Source organism: Drosophila tropicalis, unplaced genomic scaffold, assembly GCF_018151085.1.
Source record: "Drosophila tropicalis isolate 14030-0801.00 unplaced genomic scaffold, ASM1815108v1 contig_878, whole genome shotgun sequence".
Lineage (NCBI taxonomy): Eukaryota > Metazoa > Arthropoda > Insecta > Diptera > Drosophilidae > Drosophila > Drosophila tropicalis.
In genome coordinates this window covers 2358281-2376712 of record NW_027173374.1, presented here as the reverse complement: position 1 = coordinate 2376712, position 18432 = coordinate 2358281, and the positions used below count along the sequence as shown (strand labels likewise).

General features: G+C 39.1%; 4 protein-coding genes across 6 annotated transcripts; 1 reads left to right on the top strand and 3 right to left on the bottom strand.

Moving 5' to 3' along the window:
- Positions 1-65: 65 nt before the first annotated feature.
- On the bottom strand, positions 66-7173 carry LOC137584702 (rabankyrin-5). The gene is made up of 6 exons (XM_068300225.1): positions 7019-7173; positions 5934-6664; positions 3178-3312; positions 3018-3112; positions 642-2945; positions 66-571 (listed from the first exon to the last, which is right to left on the bottom strand). The coding sequence occupies exons 1-6, from the start codon at positions 7020-7022 to the stop codon at positions 433-435; spliced, it is 3408 nt and encodes a 1135-aa protein (XP_068156326.1). The 5' UTR covers positions 7023-7173; the 3' UTR covers positions 66-432.
- A 340-nt stretch (positions 7174-7513) lies between these two features.
- UQCR-11 (Ubiquinol-cytochrome c reductase 11 kDa subunit) lies at positions 7514-8222 on the bottom strand. 3 transcript variants are annotated; one of them, XM_068300223.1, is made up of 3 exons: positions 8167-8222; positions 7831-7925; positions 7514-7766 (listed from the first exon to the last, which is right to left on the bottom strand). In XM_068300223.1, the coding sequence occupies exons 2-3, from the start codon at positions 7915-7917 to the stop codon at positions 7593-7595; spliced, it is 261 nt and encodes an 86-aa protein (XP_068156324.1). In that variant the 5' UTR covers positions 7918-7925; positions 8167-8222; the 3' UTR covers positions 7514-7592. The 3 variants fall into 3 exon arrangements, with proteins under 3 accessions (XP_068156324.1, XP_068156323.1, XP_068156325.1); XM_068300222.1 differs by having other exon boundaries at positions 8161-8216; XM_068300224.1 differs by having other exon boundaries at positions 8128-8172.
- A 315-nt stretch (positions 8223-8537) lies between these two features.
- Set1 (SET domain containing 1) lies at positions 8538-15043 on the top strand. Its single transcript, XM_068299370.1, has 6 exons — positions 8538-8928; positions 8992-9368; positions 9425-9674; positions 9735-13609; positions 13669-14302; positions 14362-15043. The coding sequence occupies exons 2-6, from the start codon at positions 9031-9033 to the stop codon at positions 14533-14535; spliced, it is 5271 nt and encodes a 1756-aa protein (XP_068155471.1). The 5' UTR covers positions 8538-8928; positions 8992-9030; the 3' UTR covers positions 14536-15043.
- A 104-nt stretch (positions 15044-15147) lies between these two features.
- On the bottom strand, positions 15148-16226 carry MED21 (mediator complex subunit 21). The gene is made up of 3 exons (XM_068299371.1): positions 16086-16226; positions 15805-16026; positions 15148-15743 (listed from the first exon to the last, which is right to left on the bottom strand). Exons 2-3 carry the CDS (start codon positions 15844-15846, stop codon positions 15363-15365), a joined length of 423 nt encoding a protein of 140 aa, XP_068155472.1. The 5' UTR covers positions 15847-16026; positions 16086-16226; the 3' UTR covers positions 15148-15362.
- Between the last annotated feature and the right edge of the window lie 2206 nt (positions 16227-18432).

The following is an 18432-nucleotide window of genomic DNA, read 5'->3' as shown; positions in this document are numbered from 1 at the left end:
GCTGGTATATAAAAGAGGATTTAAGTTTAAGAAGTATTCTTGGCGAAGGTGATTTTATAGTAGAATTGCTGATAAACTGATAGATGTCAAATTTATTGTTGATATTTGAGATACAAACATTTGAAATTGAGTTAGTAGTAGTTATGTTTATTTGGAAACTGGTTCTTCTTTACATTTAGTTGTATACTTTAGAGCATTTTACAAATGACTATACGAAATATAATTTCTTGACACATAAACGTTGGAACTGGAATGGCTTTATTGTTTGAGGCTTTTCACTCAATAGATGTAGAGTGGTGGGCCATTGTTAAGCTTAAATTAATAGATTTATTTATAATTTAACAAAGCATTGATCGAGTCTGCCAACTACACTAAATTGTGTTTAAGGCTTTTTGTGTATGACATTTAAACTTCTGGTTAGTGTGCTTGTGGTTACGCTATCGAACCGTTTCCACATTGGAGAACATTAAAGCAAACGCTACAAACTCGAACTGGTTTGTTAACCCCAAACTTAATAATAGGCACATCGTTGTTCGAACATTTCGAGCATAAAACTCGTCCGCAATGCCGACTGCAAAGAGAGACGAATATATTAATTATGACAAGGTGAAAAGTTAATGACCCATGACAATTGCTCTTACCAATGGTGCTTTCGCATGGTAATTGTAAAACGAGTGTTACACTCTTGGCACGAGTCAGACTCCGCCCAGGGTGACTCCTGTGGCAGCTGATCCAGCAGCTTGTGGAGAAGCTGATCAGTTGCCAGTTTGAAATTGAAAATATTGATTCCTTCTCGATTCTCAGTGCCAAGGCATGCTCCGATTTTAACTAGAACTTTACACAGCGGCGCCTGCCCTCGCATAAAAGCCAAAAGTAGCGGGGTATTTCCGTCCATGTCGGGCGTATTAATTGGATATTTTGGCATACACTCGAGGAATAGCTCACAAATAGCAGCTGCATTGTTATCCTCAACAAGGCGACATAATTCATGTAGTGGATTTCGTCCTTTTTGATTGGTGGCCTCAGCGTTGACTCTCGACTCGGTAAGCAGCTCACGAACTACAGAGATCTGGCCACTGCGAACAGCAAGATGAAGTGCGTTGTTGCCTTCTGCATCGGTGGCATCATAGTCAGCATTATTCTGGATCAAAGCGGAGACAGCACAAAGATTACCACGTTCAATCGCAATGTGCAAGGGAATTTTTTGGCAAGCATCGCGCTCATTTATACGAGCGCCAGCCAAAATCAGGTTGCGAGTAATCATTTCAATTTGTGAAGAAGCTGCCAGATGCAATGGAGTCGATTGATTTGCATCATGAACACGAGAGTTCACATCTACTTGAATGGCTATTAAGAAGAGGACACTTTCGAGGTCATCTTTCATAATAGCCAAATGAAGAAAATTGCGACCACGCTGATCCATTTGCTCGGCGGCATTGGGAAGTCGGTCGAGAATGCGTTGAGCCGCTTTGTGATTTCGAATAGTTAAGGCTGTTGCAAATGGTGTGTTGCCAGTCTTGTCCCTTAGCTTTAAATCGATTCCCGGATGGCAAAGCAGTATAGTTATAATTTCTTCATGTTGGTTCTCGATTGCTATATGAACGGGTGTTTTGTTATCCACATCGAGTGCGTTTACATTGGCTCCATGATCGATGAGGGTTTGAAGCACTTTTGTAAGTCCCCATTGACAACATAGATGTAATGGCGAGGATTTTTCTCGCGCCTCGTCGCCCCCTTCGCCATTGGGGCCAGGCTGACGGGATGAATCCAGATCACATTGGCTACGAATTAAAAATATGGCAATAGATTCCTTATTTTCATCTATGGCCCGATGTAAAAGTGTTTGCTGGCAACCCTCGGGGCCTTGGCTCCAACAGTCAGTGTCAACGCCATGACGTACAAGCACTTGGGCCACATCCTCATAACCTAATTCCAAAGCAGTCCACAGAGGTGGGTCATTATTATTGTCTGGGGAGCTAAGGGCCACTCCCTTAACACAAAGGGCATTCACTACTTTGGGTAAATTGCTTGCTATAGATAACTGTAATGAGGACTCCTGTTTTCCCGTAAGTGCGTTGACATCAGCGCCTTGGTCAAGTAGAAAGATTGCGGTGTCGTTGTCCTTATTAAGTATGGACTGATGCAAGAGTGTCAAATCTTCTCCGTTTCTGGCATTAACATCCGCTCCGCCCTCAATGAGGATGGGAACCAGCTCAGTTTTGTTTAAGTCCAAGCAAAGACTTAGCGGTGAGTTGCCTTTATTATCTTTGCAGTTGAAATTCGGCATCTCCCCATCACCTTTTCCATCATCTTTATATTGAGTAAATGCTTGAATGGCCTCCACAGAGTTCTCTTCTACGGCCATATGCAAAGCCGATTTCATGTCGGCTGTACTTGTCTGCAAATTGCACGATGCGCCTTTCTGCAGCAGCTTTAAAACAAGCTTTGACAAATTATTCTTAGCTGCAATATGCAGGGCGCTTAATCCTCGCTCATTGATGTGATCTAGATTGGCAAAGTCGGCCAAAAACATAGCAGCCTCTTCGAATTCTTCCCCCTTTAAAGCAAGAACCTGCAGCAGGCTGTTTCCTGTTCCAGGTTTCACCGCGTTTGGATCTGCACCCATTTCCAGAAGTTTAGCCGACAAGTTTTTCTCCTTGTTTACATTTTGCAGCGACAAACTTAACTCCAGAGCCGTTTTTTCATCCGAAGTGCACAAATTGATGTCGATTCCAGAAGTTTCAAGCAAGAGTTTAACCATTTCATAATTTTGTTTTTTAATCGCAATATGCAAGGGTGTATCGCCTTGCAAGTTTTGGATATTAACATTGGGTTTACGCTCTAAAATTCGTTTGCCAATGTCGATCATACTGAGAAACGTATCATGATTGGACTGAGTCTCCACAAAATTACACACAATATGCAATGCAGTGTCTGCCGAAGGTCTAAACAAAGATATTTATGGAATTAATGTACATTTTTCTGTTTTTTTTTTTTTATCAGAAATAATCAATTACCTAGATGAAAGGTTCAGAAGGCAATCATGATCCAATAGAAAGTTTGCAGCAAATTCATCACCCTTCTTAATGGCATCGATTAGCAGTGTAGAACCCTGTAAAATAAGAAAATGAAATTCCCCTGATTCATATTTTATATTTGAATTCAAATTTTACTCACATCTGCGTCATAGGCATTCAGATTAGCGCTTCCGTTCTTGACGAGTGTCTGGGCAATCTGCAAATTCTTTGCAGCCAAAGCCATTTGCAGTGGCAATTGTCCATGCTCAGAGAGACTATTCACCAGCTCTGGTAGCTGAAAGATATTAAAATTTAAACCATTTATGAATAATGATATGCCACTTCTATACATTATTCTTGTTTTAAGATACTTGTTTTCGTATGGTGATTACTTTAAAATGTAGGCGTATGTACGTACATGAACTGGTAGGTAATAACAATAGAATTATAAATTCACATACATTTAGAATGACCAACCCCAAGCGTTGGATAATGATTTTTAATTTTGTATTATTTTAAGTATTAATAATACCTGGATTCTTTTTTTCTTTCTCTTTTCTTTTTGCTTGGAGAGCTGTCTGTATCGATATCTAAACAAATACAAATTCCTACAAAACTTTCTGCTATTTGTAGATGAACTTAAAACTGAATCTTTTAGATATCTATCTATAAAGTTTTCTAAAAAGTAAATCTGTAAACTACTCTTACTTTAATTTAACTACATACCTACATATATTAAATTTTAACAAAAATTTAAAAGCCAGCGATACATATGAATCATTTGCTCAGCAAAAGAAAAATATGTAATTTTTGGAGTGTCTCATAAATGATATTGCAACTATATAAAGTAATTATTAGCATATTGCAAAACTTTCTTAGTCATATTTATTTGGTTAAATTGAATACTTTAAAGAAAAGAGGAGCGCCTGGCAACTCTGTGCGCAACATTTAGTCTGTGTATCTGACTGTGTGTGTCCATATGTTTTCACTCTGTCTCTGTTGTGATTCTGTTGTTGTACTAGAGGGTAGGGGGCAGTCACCACTTTCTGTCCAGTGCTTGTCTGTGTCAGTTCCTCTTGGTAGTTCCAAGCGAACACTTGTTCTGTTCGTTGTCGTGCTCTCATCAGGTCAGTGCCAGTTTTCGTGTGCGTGTGGTAAATTTGTTATAATTGATCCGTTTTTACGTTGCTTGAAAAATATTACCTACACACATTGTGTATCTCTCTGTTTCTGTTGTTGTTTATTTGAACAATTTGCGAACAAGAGTACTTAGCTTGTGTTTTTATTTAATATGCACAGTGGGTGAAAGACGCACATAGGAGAATAAGAAGAATGATTGTAGATACATATGTACATACCAAACATAAATATAAAAGATATCTCTGTATATACATATGTGCATGTGTCTTTGTCAGTGTTGCTTTCGCCATCATCACCGGCAAATGACCTCCTTAAATCTTTTGAATTATACACAAAACATGCATTTTAAGAATAGTTATACACAGATATATACACACACATATATATATAATCTAAATTTAATTAAACTAATTACCTAAAATGCGTGACTCTTTCAGTGTTCAGACGACAACTCTATGGACTTTATGTGACATGCTTGACAAATAAAATATTGTGGTCTATAATGAAAACAAGCAGCACTCTAGCAGGTAGCCATAGCTACCTGTTGTATGGATTTGTTTCTGTTGCTTTAACAGTCCTGATAGGTGGGTATTTAGTGCACAGTGCAGCCAACTGCATTCAACATCCTTGAATATGTATACAAACACAATTTACTTGATTTACAAATGGGTGTAGACTAACTGATAAGAGCATTGCAAATGACTACAGCATATTAAGTCGATAAGAATACATATATTTTTCATATTTCATTATGTATGTATGTACTAATGTGTGTAAGTCCAACATATATCAAGTACATAGTCTCCTATCAGCTCAGTTCACAGCTTCCGCTCTTGAAAAAAATATTCAACATATTAAGAAATACAAGTTGGAGCAGTTGGCGGACAACATCAATTTAACAATCATTGAATTAAACAATAGTTGAAAATATCTTAAATTTGGACTTGATTGTTTGTTAGTGATTTAAATGAATGTATAATTTAATCAGTGGTTAAATTTTAGGCACAGAATGCACAGCTTCGGATGTACTACAATGCTACAAATGCTCCGTGACTGTTGAAAGGTATGTGATTGATAACAGAACTATTGTGACGCCGCTGTGTTCCAAATTCGAGGAATCACCTCAATACATGGTGCAGTGTCCATACTCCACAATGTGCTTGAAAACCATATCAGCTTTGCATTTACAAAATGGACAGAAACAGGAAACCGTCACCCGTGGCTGTGCCCAACAAAAGAACACAACTCAGGTTTGAATCCTTCCACAATTAGGTAACGTTTGAAAATAATGAAATTAAATTTACAGATTTTTCGCAATAAACAATGGGAGCAGGAACATTCAGTACAGGAAGTGTACCAGGAAGGTTGCACAGAGATCAAGACGAACAATTTGGCGGGATCGACAAAAACGCATTGCTATTGTAGGGGAGAATTGTGTAATTCAACAGATCTGCTTAATGTGAACAACTGGTTACTAATTCTCTTGACTGTCACAAGCATATTGCAATATTTTGTTGCTACTTAAACCTGCCGGCTGCATTTAGATCAATATGTTTAGTATTTATATCGATTACCTTATGTATACTCAATTTTCAGTTATAAATTCAATGCATTGCATAGCTCCTTGTGATAAATAAATAAAATATGTGAGATGATCGTTGACATGTTGAATACCGTCTTTTCTTCTATGATATATATTACTAACCTAGCAGGCTTATTTAATTCATCAACGTCGATAAATGCTAATAAAAAAATGATTTGGAAATGTCCACTTACCGCTCCATCGTTTTCGACAAGGCACAGAAACACAACATCCTCGCGTAGAAGTCTCACAGCTGCATGCAATGGATATTTCGTTTTACTTTTTAGCATTTTAAAAAGCAATGGTCCAGACATATGCTCAAAGTCTTGGGGTGTTAGATCGTCCCAGTGAGTTGATATAATCCCGGAGCAATACTCAAGCAGTGTGGCGGCGCGCACTTCTTCGGCAACGCAATAGAAACGGACACAGGATCGAACTCCTACTGATGCCACCAATGCTCGTTCGCACAAGCCCAGGAGAGCAGGCAAACTGAAACGGTAGGCTACTTTCAGCAGTCCCAGCGCCAAGCGATCATGATGCAAATCAACTATGTCGGTGTAAATCCAACGCAAAAGGGCCAACACAATATCCTCCTCTAAATCACTCCAATCAAGCTCTTCCTCGTTAGCCAATATCTCCCGCCATTCCTCCGAACGTGCATGAAGTACAAACTTATGAGCTGGTATAACTTTTGTACTTGTCCTAACATTGACATCGGAGTAGGTGGTACGTCCATATAAAGAGGCGACTGTTAGAGCAAGACGGGACACAAAACTGCTTGAGTCAACATCCGCTGATGACACTGCTGCCAATTCATTGTATTTGCGCTCCACATCTGCATAGCTACGTTGTAGTTTGGTATATTCCTCTTTTAAAAGAGACAAATGCTTTTCTAGTTTTTGTACAGAAGCAGCGTCATTGCAACCTAAAAGTGTCACAAATAAAAATATTAATAAACAATGGTAAAAAACTAAAATTAGTTATGTGTAAAAAACTAAAGACCTATTGCCATTATCAATATATACAATTCATTTGGATAAGTCGAAGTACATTGCATTAAGTCTTCTATTTATGAATTTTACACCTACGAATACGCACTGTTCTGTATGTATGCATGTACATTTGTATGTGGACATATTTTTAAATTGTTCCATAAATTATACATATACATACATACACATAATAATATATGTGTATGTATAAGTCATAACACAATTATCAATCCTCATATACGCCCATTTCCAGGCTAGTCAGGTTAGCGGTAAATGCTGCAACATACCCATAATTACTTCTGGATGATTTTCCACAATGTCTGAATGTTGTTTATTAATGAATTAAATAGTAAAATTCCAAATAAAAAATAAACTTTCGCAGTTGCATTAGTGCAATGCACGGCTTTTTTTGTCGCAGTTAATAGAAAAACAGCTGTTGAGCCAGCACTCAGTGTGACCGCAATCTACAAAAAGTATAATACCATCTTTTTTCGTAAGCCGTTGAAAAATACTATAGCCAGTAAGTTTTAAAACATGATAAAATATATTCCTAATTGTTTTCAACAATAAACAAAACGGTTTGCAATATCAATGAAATTTTTACTGTAAGACATTTTCTGTTTTGTCGTGTCAATTCCAATTGATAACATATTTGTATGTATGTACATACACATAAGTCACTTTAGAAAGCCCATGTATATAAGGCGATTTCTGAATTCTTTATGCACCATTTGATATAACACATCCAGAAATTATGCCTAGACGCAGTGTAGAAACGCAAAATTTACGACTCTCCTTTATTTAATTACTAATGCAGTTAACAGTTTGTTATCCATATGGTTGACTTGCATTCATATTTTTTTACTTAAGCTTGGCGAAAAGGCTGTGAGCGACACAGTGATCTAATTCGGCAACATAGTCGAACAGTTCCTCAACGCACGTTTCGGTGGTCTTCGAGCGGCCGTTGACACGATCATTGCATTCCTGGTATTTGTTGTACAGGGACTCAATGTGTCCTTTTGTTTGACATGACTCCTATTTAGTAAAAAAAATATTTTAGGTAAGTTCATGATGATGTTGACATGATTTTTGTTCTTACCCGAAGAGCGGTTTGGGGGTCAACTAACTCCTCTTCCTCATCCTCGGCCTTGACCACGGGCATCGAAAACCAGCTTCTGAAGGACATTTTCGTAGCTGTAACGTACGGAATCTGTTAGTAGTTAGCATAGATTGAATGAACAAAAAAAAAGTAAGGACAAGACAAGTGGGGTTCTTTGGAAACTTAGGCTGCTGAGAAAAAATGACAACAAAATGCAGGCAAATCGATTGAAAATGATGACAACTATCGTGGAAAACCAGCGCTAAGCTGAACAAGAATGTAAAATATAAATGACACCTTAAATTCCTGTCAAAATAAATAAATTATAACCTTTACTTTGTAAAACTTGAGACTAGCTGTGATGCAACCACAATGGCTGTTGTTTTATCGATAATTCGATAGTTAGCCATGGTTGGCCAACTGTTTAAGTATTTAGCACCGGTTCCGAACAAGAATATGGCTTTATATTTTCAACAACAAAAACGATTTTTAAGTAAATTGTGCACTAAAAGTAGTATATATCATTTGAAATTAAGGTAAACAATTTTTTTTATTACTTGGTAATTTGAAGTTTAATTTATATATTGTGAACTAGTTTAAAGGTTACTGCGAAACGGAACCAATGAGGACTACCGAGCCAAGAATTTGTATGATAACGCCTTTCAAATAATTTTCGATAAATTCTTTGCATATGTATGTTGATATATCGATAAGTACGAGGCCTCGTTTTTTTCTGTGTATTTTTTACTCGGCTGCTCTGCGTTTATTTAATTCATTTTAATAATATTGTGCTGGATCTGGACTTTGGTAATTTGTGTGGCGATGCACAGTAAAGCATTTTGAATACTACAGCCCCCACGAAAGAACAATTTTGGTAGGGTAACTTTCGGTAGAGCAGGAAACGGTCAAGTTAGCTGTTCCGCCAACCGACCCCCCTCCCACCCTCACCTAGCTTTATTTGACAGACACGAACACGGTGTGGTGCGGAGTGGTGCGGTGGCCGATACAGAGACAAGACCGTGTCTTCTTATTTCGCATCAAAGCTGGCGCCCAATTCGGTATCAGCTGCGGCTGTTTGAGGAAGATACTTTTGTTTTGGTACGTAGTATCCCGCCTTTTCGTTTTCCAAGGCCGTTTATATATAATGTTTGGTTTTTACAGTAAGAAAAAGATAGAGGTAGAGCTACCCTTAACGTGGCTATGTCTAGAGAAGTTGGCGAAAGCAGCAACGGATTCTCACGTTTATCGGCAGATGCAAGATCCTTAAGTAACGGCAGTGTCTCCTTGATGCATATGCAGGGGGCCCAGACCCAGGGCAATCGCGACAGCAACAATGCCTCCAATATCGCCAAGACTCATCGGAACTTTAAACTCATCGCCGATCCTCAGTTGGTTAAATGTAATGGTAAACTGTATCGCTATGATGGGATTGTTCCGGGTGATCCTACCTATCCCACCATAACGCCTCGGGATCCGCGAAATCCTCTGATACGGATTCGTGCTAGGGCAGTAGAGCCGTTAATGTTGCTACTGCCGCGGTAAGTACTTAAAGTCTTTAGTTTCTTCAGCAACTTAATCTAAACATTTTTAATAGATTTCTCATCGATGCGGACTATGTGGGCCAACCGCCTGCAATTGAAGTAACTGTGATTAATCTCAATGACAACATCGATAAGCAGTTCCTCTCCAGCATGCTGGACAAGTGTGGAACGTCCGATGAAATCCACATCTATCATCATCCAACCACCAACAAGCATTTGGGCATTGCCCGCATTGTCTTTGAGAGTACCAAGGGGGCGAGACAGTTTGTCGAGAAGTACAATCAAAAGTCCGTGATGGGAAAGGTATGATTCCTTAATCAACAATAGAAAGAAAATAATATTTAGTTATTTTGGTTCCTGCAGATTTTGAACGTATTTTGTGATCCTTTTGGTGCGATCTTAAAACAAACCATTGAGAACATAACGAATCCCGTTCCGGTCAAGCCAACACCGATTCCGACGCCACCTATTGCTCAACATCCAGTGCCAGCTATAATGACAGGTCATGAATACAGTACAGAGAAGGATGGCATGGAGCACATGATGGGTCCTGGTGGATTTAGCTCATTTCACAAGAGTGCAGACAGGAACGAACGTGATAGGGACAGAAATTGGGAAAGGGAACGCGATCGGTATGTGAAAGACCGGGATCGAGACCGAAGTCGACATTCCTCGGAAAGAAATTATGAACGTGATCGTGGAATTCGTGATAAATATACATCGTCGTCTGCTTCGTCAACCCAACGCCACGACCGTCATTATTATCGTCGGCGTTCAAGGGATAAAAGTCCAGAGAGCATTCGCGACCGGGATAGGGATCGATTTTACACGTCACGGGACAGGGATCGCGAGCGTGATGGTAGACCACGAGACTTTCCCCGCTCCCGGGAAAGAGAAAGCAGTTTCCGTGAGCGTAATAGGTCGCGCGACCGATCCCGAGATCGTGGGCCACGGGACAGGCGGGATCATCATCGGCAGAGTCCATCGAAGGAACGAGATTACCGAGAACGAGACCGGGATCGTGATCGGGATCGATCTGCAGAAACGGATCGGAAAGATAGACTAAGTGTTAAATATAACAAACGCTACTCCAGTCATGAATATAGTGAAACCTCATCCGAAATTGGAGCTGGCGGCACCTCTCATAACTCTAAAAATCATCAATATTATGCTGGAATTTCGGCCACAGGCTATGGATATAATAATTATAGCTACACCATGACTGAAAATGTTCAGGCCTGGTCCTCACATCGAAGTTGGACTGCCCCCCAACCCGATGCGCAACCTCAGCCACCGCCACCGCCACCACCGCCGAATGATGATGAGGAAAATTGGGATGATCCTGTACCACCGCCGCCAACTAAATTTAATGTAAAGGCAAGTTCTCCCACAACAGAAGTGTCGCCGGAAAAGGAGCCAAAGACTAATTGCGTTTCAGATACGGAAAATGTCGATTTGGATACACGGATTGCCCTAATATTCAAAGGCAGGACATTTGGAAATGCACCGCCATTCCTTCAAATGGACAGCAGCGACTCGGAAACGGACAAGGACAAAGAGAAAGATAAAGACAAATCGGATGACGCCGCCAATACAAAGGCAGCTGTATCTGAGCCACAATCCGATTCAAATAATTCCGAAAACCATAAAAAGAAGCAACGGCAACATCGTAAGGAACATGGCGCCAGTGATATATCAAGTGATGATGATATTTTGGTTAGGAAAGAGGCGGCATCATCAAAAGTCGAAGCGGATCAAAATTGCGATGATAATATGTCTCTGTCTAGTCTCTCCTCCCATGAAGATTCGGCAAATTCAACAGATCAGGCAATAAAAAAGGCAGCTGCAGCTGCATCGTCATCCGCATCCGCATCAATGACATCCTACATTTATCCTACACATCCTCAGACATCGGATCCAAATCAATATTACTACCCACAACATTCTGCATACGGTCATTATCCCCCCGTTATACCAGGCCGATATTTCTCGAATCCAGCTTACCTGCCCGGTGTGGTATCAGGAGCTCCATTTAATTTGGATTTGGATACGTATGCTCAGACATATGGCGGCTACCCGGAAACAACGAACGCCCTGTCAGGTCAAAGTGACGAGATGAGGCAGAATGTGAAAAAAGTCATTAACTACATTGTCGAGGAGCTAAAACAGATACTCAAGCGGGATGTAAATAAGAGAATGATTGAGATGACAGCGTTTAAGAACTTTGAAGCCTGGTGGGATGAGCAGACTGTGAAAGCGCGCTCCAAGCCCTTGGTTGAATCAATAGGTGAACAGACCAATTCACAGGACAAAAATACAAATGCGGCCAATGTCAACTCAAATCCAAGTGGAAACCAAGAGAAGGCACCCGATATCAATCATTTCATAAATACGCCAAGGGATATTCCTGATTTTCAGACTTTTGGAATCGGCATAAGGGCGGCCATGCCTAAGCTACCATCATTTCGGCGAGTTCGTAAACATCCCAGTCCTATTCCTAGTCAACGAAGAGCCTCCTTGGATCGCGATTTGAGTGACCAAGAGGAGATGGTACAGCGTTCCGATTCGGAGGACAAGGATGATTCACATTTGGGTGACACCACGACGACTACCTCGCACACTCAGAATCTAAAAGAACGTATTTTGGATTCGGAACGCAGGGATAAGCATCCGAAGCGGCGAGGCAGTGCATCCAGTTTCTTTTCATCGTCCTCCTCATCGTCGTCCAGCGATGGAGACGCAGGCGGGGTCGAAAACGATGCGAGCAGTGATGATAGCTTTGAAGATGATGGCCTACAGATGAGAAATGTTAATCAAAGGGACAGACTTATGAGAAAACGTAGGCGAGACTTGAAACCAGTAGCAGAGGGCGACAATATGCCTTCATCAATCTATTCGGATTCGGAGGATGAAAAGAAACCAGGACATCAGAACACGGATGCTCCCAAGCGAGGGCGTACGAAAAAAATGGACATTTACTCTGATACGGATGAGGAGGACAGCGAACGCCAACATCATCATAAGCAAAAGGTAACAGTTGCAACAACCAAAATGGTATCATCTATACCATCCGACTTGGAGGATATTAGCAAAGACAGTAGTTTTGGCAACTATGACGACGATGCCACCGAACGTATCGATGAGAAATTTGCAACTGGTCTGAAGTCAGGCGATAAAACCGATGAAGAATTTCGCAGATCACCCACACCCATCCCGCCGCCCGACTACAACGAAGAGGAAGCCCTTCCGAAGCATACCAATGACACTGACGATGATCAGGTTAAGTCTAAGCAAAAATCACATTTTGAATACGATCGCATCTACAGCGATTCGGAAGAAGAGCGCGAGTACCAGGAGAAAAGACGACGCAACACCGAGTACATGGCCCAGATTGAGCGAGAGTTTATGGAAGAACAGCAGAGAAGCAAACAGAACTTTGCTTCTGAAATAAGCAAATCTGAACTTAAACTGGATATCACAACAAAGATCTTGAGCAGCGGTTTGCCTGAAACGCCGGACATATCGAAACCACCGCCAACTCCGGGTGGAAAGATATTAATGGAAGACATGTTGCTCTACAGCAAGAGCATTGAACAGACATCTATCACAAAGGAGAGTGGAGTAATTAAGACAGAAATTGATATAGTTGCAGTCAAATTAGAGACGGAGACCACAACTGCACCAGTGGAACACAAGCCTAGTCTAGCTAATGGTGGTACCCCCTCTGATTTATCATCGCTTCCACATGATGATGATCGGAATATTGAAAAGGGCAAACAATCTCCAGCCTCCTCGGATGGCGGATCCAGTCAAGCATCGCAGGCCAGTCAAGTGGCACTGGAACACTGCTATTCTCTACCACCACAAGCTCAATCTGGAGCTGCTGCACTTGCGGTAGCATCTAAAGTTAAAACTCCGCCAGACGGTGATCTAACTGGTGGCAAACCGGGCCCTGGACGACCACGCAAAGATTCCGGACGAGTTAGCCTGAAGCAGAAGAAAAAAGAATCGGCACCACGTCAGCCCAATGCCAAGATGAAGATGCAATCCAATAACGATTCGTTGGCCGAACTGGCTCGCCAAACGGCTAACTTTGTACCCTACGAGATGTACAATCCGCGTGACCAAAACGAGGAAATGGTTATTCTGTATACTTTCCTAACAAAGGGAATTGACTCTGAGGATATCAAGTATATCAAGATGAGCTACATGGATCATTTGCAAAAAGAGCCGTATGCGTAAGTACATATTTTTCAATGTTTCCACCTAAAATAATTATTATCTCGTATGTTTCCAGCATGTTTTTGAATAACACCCATTGGGTGGATCATTGCACAACGGATCGAGCATTTTGGCCACCGCCACCGAAAAAACGCAGGAAGGATGATGAATTGATGCGACATAAAACGGGTTGTGCTCGCACGGAGGGCTACTATAAGTTAGACGTGCGGGAGAAGGCCAAACACAAGTACCATCATACCAAGGCCAATGCCGATGATGTCCAAAATGAAGATCGATGCGATGAGCCAACTGCGCTAACAAATCATCATCACAATAAGCTTATATCAAAAATGCAAGGCATTTCGCGTGAGGCGCGCTCAAATCAGCGACGCCTGCTCACAGCTTTTGGCTCAATGGGCGAGTCTGAGCTGCTTAAATTTAATCAACTCAAATTCCGAAAGAAACAACTGAAATTTGCCAAATCAGCTATCCACGATTGGGGATTATTTGCTATGGAGCCCATAGCAGCCGATGAGATGGTCATTGAATACGTTGGACAAATGATACGACCAGTTGTGGCCGATTTAAGAGAGACCAAGTATGAAGCGATTGGAATTGGCAGCTCGTATCTATTCCGCATTGATATGGAAACGATTATCGATGCCACGAAATGTGGAAATCTCGCACGATTCATAAACCACAGTTGTAATGTGAGTATAAAGATGGTTAAAAATGCTATTTTCGATTACCAAATCATTTTTGTTTCTAGCCCAATTGTTATGCCAAAGTCATTACCATAGAGTCGGAAAAGAAAATCGTAATATATTCAAAGCAGCCCATCGGTGTGAATGAGGAAATTACATATGATTACAAGTTCCCACTGGAGGACGAGAAGATCCCATGCCTGTGTGGCGCCCAAGGATGCCGGGGTACGCTCAACTAAATTCCTGAATCCCTAGCGATTTAAATATCTCTACAAATGAGTTCCATTTGAACCTTGCTATTATATTCTAACTACTATAAATATTTGTCAGTTTTTGTGTAATATTCAATGAAAATTACGATTATGTGGAACAATATTTTGCTATTAATTTGGCATGTATATATACATATAAATACCTTAATCTTTCCGTCTCCAATAATATTAAAGAACTTAGATAAGTTTACAGAATTTAATATAGTTTAATCTGCCTTACCGCGCAGCAATAACGACGAGGAATTTAATATAATTTTAGTTTCACGTGAAGAAGAATTAGTCCTAAGTTATCAGTGTTCGTAGTGTTTAGGTTTTAGTTTGCGAACAAACTAATTAAATAAACGAACCATAACTGACTTGACTTGAGTTCATTAACTACAGATACACACATATATATTTTAAAATATATATGTATTTCTATATTAAGATTATTACTTAGATATGCATTGTAAATATGAATGTGCATACATACATACATAAAATAATAAATAACAAATGTGTATATGTATTATTAATTTAGCAGTCACAAAAGCTCCCATTCTGTTTTCTAACGTAATCTGGACATATTAATTAAATGCATTTACAAATTTAAACTAAAGTTTTATTAAAATTGGAAGTCTTACGGGGGACCAATAAGAAGCTATACTAAATTTTTTCTTTCCCAAACAATATCCGCAATTTTTCCATTATAATTCCAATTATTGTGTGGACATTCGCTTGTGCATAAATTATGGGAGAATTCGACTGACTTATTTATACCATTATACATTAATCGTTTATTTTTTCTTTAATTGCTAACTGGGCTTCACCGTGACTTGCATATCCAATTGCGCTTGAGCAATGTCCTCCAGTGCGGATTGAATTTTCTCTAGGAGTAGCTCGCCCTTTTGTACCACTTGTTCTAGTTCCTCTGCAGTTTCCTGATTTTCAACCTCCAGCCTCTTAAGGCTAGAGTTTTGCAGTTCTATGGAACTATCTTCGTTTGGTAGCGATTCAATCAGTGTATCAATATCCTTGGCACATCGGGCGATAAGTTGTGCAAACAGCTGGGCATAGTCCTCTTGTGGCTGGTTTTGATTCGGTGTTTGAGAGCCGGTCCTGTCGAAATTGGCAAACTTGCTGGGATATGACGTTTGTTGGATGACACCAATGGCATTGCAAAAATGCTCGGCTTGCTGAAAAATGGACATTATTAATTGTAGCATAACTACAACAAATTACCAATTTCAAATTTACTTGGTTGACGGTATCCTGCAATTGTGTGAGTCTGTCTGCCATTATTCCTTTCTTCGCTTTCTGACACTATGACGTAAACAATAGCTGATATAGTCCAGTATTAGTCTGCTACCCGATTTGCGACGACTTTGGTTTGATTTGAGCCTTATTTTTGCAAATATGGAAAAGTTTTTCGCGAGTTCCAGAGATTGTTTTTGTTCTGATTCAAGTTGATTTATCCAGCTACAAATAGAAATGGATAGAATAAAATCAATTCGTGGTTTAGATAATTTGTTTCTCACTTCGCTGGCTTCCAACGGCCCACTGTATTTGCTGGCGATTAATAGCCAAATTGATTGAATATTAATATTTGTAGTTAACTATTTTATAATTTTTATTTTATTATTTTTAGCGATGACAATAACAATGGCGCTTGATGTACAGAATGTTAAACTCGTGTTAGCGACGGTCCTCTGTTAACCCTCTGTTAAGTTTTTCGCGCGTTTACTCAAAATGTTCGAGCGGTTTACTCACGCGTTTTAAATCGCGTGAGTAAACGCTAGCGTTTTTAGAAAAATAATTCATTGTACAACACTAAGCCACTATTTGTGCAAGTTCTTTAGCAACACTGTTTCAGCCACTATTTTACGAATAGGGTGACCAAAATCAGTTGCATAAAATACTGTTACAATTCAAAAGACTTAATTTGTAATAAGGTCAAGTCGAAAATCATTAAATTATAAAATAATAATAAATTTATGTTTTATAAATACATAACTAAATTGGTTTTCTAATTATTTCTTCCTTTTCCTTACACACAAGTTCCTAACTTCTCCATCTATATTAGATTATATGATTGATTAATATGTATATATGTATGTATTGTATATGACCCAATCCACAGCTGGCAGTAGGACAAACAGAGTTCAAGTGGTCTTCCCAAAACATAAAACACGATTTATGTGAGAAAACAACAACTAAAGTTACTTTTTGCTTAGTAGCTTAGTTTGCCATTGGCACTTCATTACTCAATTTTGTTAAACTTAATGAAGTAAATTGATGATGCTCTCAGTAAAATTTTTTCATTGCTGAGAAAAATTGTTTCAAAAAATTTAATATTCAAAATTTTAAAACTAAAGGGACATCATTTTATTTAAATAAAAAATGTTATACAACATGAGAGTTAACAAAAAATATACAAATATTATATGTCAAAATTTTTAAATGTTGCATTGAAAGGAATTTCGTTTATGCTTATAATTTTTTTATATTCTTAGATAAACGCATTTCGACTTATTGTTAGTATAAAGCTAATTATTGCTATACTTTCCTTAAATTATGTACAAAAAAATGTGTAAGAGTATTGCGTAACAAAATACTTACGAATTTTCGTGAAATAATTTCTTGTAATTGTCAAACCAACTCAACTGACTGAGTTTAATTCCTCTTCCTATACATGATTTGGTGATTTTTAGTAAGCTTATCTACAATAGTTGTGCTTTAGACCAACTTACTCCTATAAATGTTTTAAATACACACCGAAAAAATGTTTTATCTTAAATTAAATAAAGATGTCAATCAAATACAAATATCAAGTATACGCAGAGGGTTCAAATATCTTTTTGTTACCAAATAAATTTCGTAACTTTAACTTTGAAATTCTATTATTTAAAAATACAAAATAAACTGACATTTGCCTAGAAATTAGATGCATTATATAAATATTTTCTAAACAAAAAATGTTTTTTTTTTTTAAATTTAAGTGTATATTTTTGGAGTACATTTCTTTATGTGCATTGTACGATCACCGATTTTCTCGTTGTCACGTATGTGTTGTGCATATATGTTTGATTGTAGTGCTACCAACGCCTTTTTGCGACATCCCATTGTGTCGTTTGTGTTCCGAACCATGACCAGACTCAATGTGTCGGTCTACTTGTCCAATCTGTCTGAAAACTCCCATGAAGTTCAAGCGAAGAAGTTGCCACAGTAGCCGCAGATACATACCCGTGGAATGGAGGTAAGACTCTGTTGATGTTGTTGCTCATCAGTTGCGTGCGAAATTTCTCCAAAACCAGTTTTGTACAGCTCAAAGAGCCAAAAAAAAAAGTCAATGGTAGAAATGAAAACCGTTGGCTTGTTTCCGATTTTACTTCAGTATACGCTTGCTATCGGGGGACAGCGCACGAAGTTTGTTTGTGGTCAAGAAAGAGTGACATCGTCGTCATCCATTGTTGTGTTTAGTTTACTCCATAAACATTAAATGGAAGACGAGTGAAAGGCCTTCCTATCGGTGCCCACTAGTATTAGCGTGCGACCCACTTTCGATTTAAGAACTACCAACAAACAAAAACCAACAAAGCTGCCAAAGTGAAATATACAAATTTATCCCCAAGTATATATGTAAATTAACGTCCACCCACAAATTATTATATTTTTTTTGCCCCCCTTGGTCGCTTAAAGAACTTTCTATCAAAAACAACAATTTGGTTACACAATTCAAAAACCAAGTGACTATTGTGTGTGAGTGTGTCTCTCTTTGGGCCCAAAGGTGCAAAATTTTGTGAGTAATCGGGCTGAGACATCTGCCACTCGATAGTAAAAATACTTTCTTTATACGAATCGTCCGAATTCTGAATATTGGTGAAA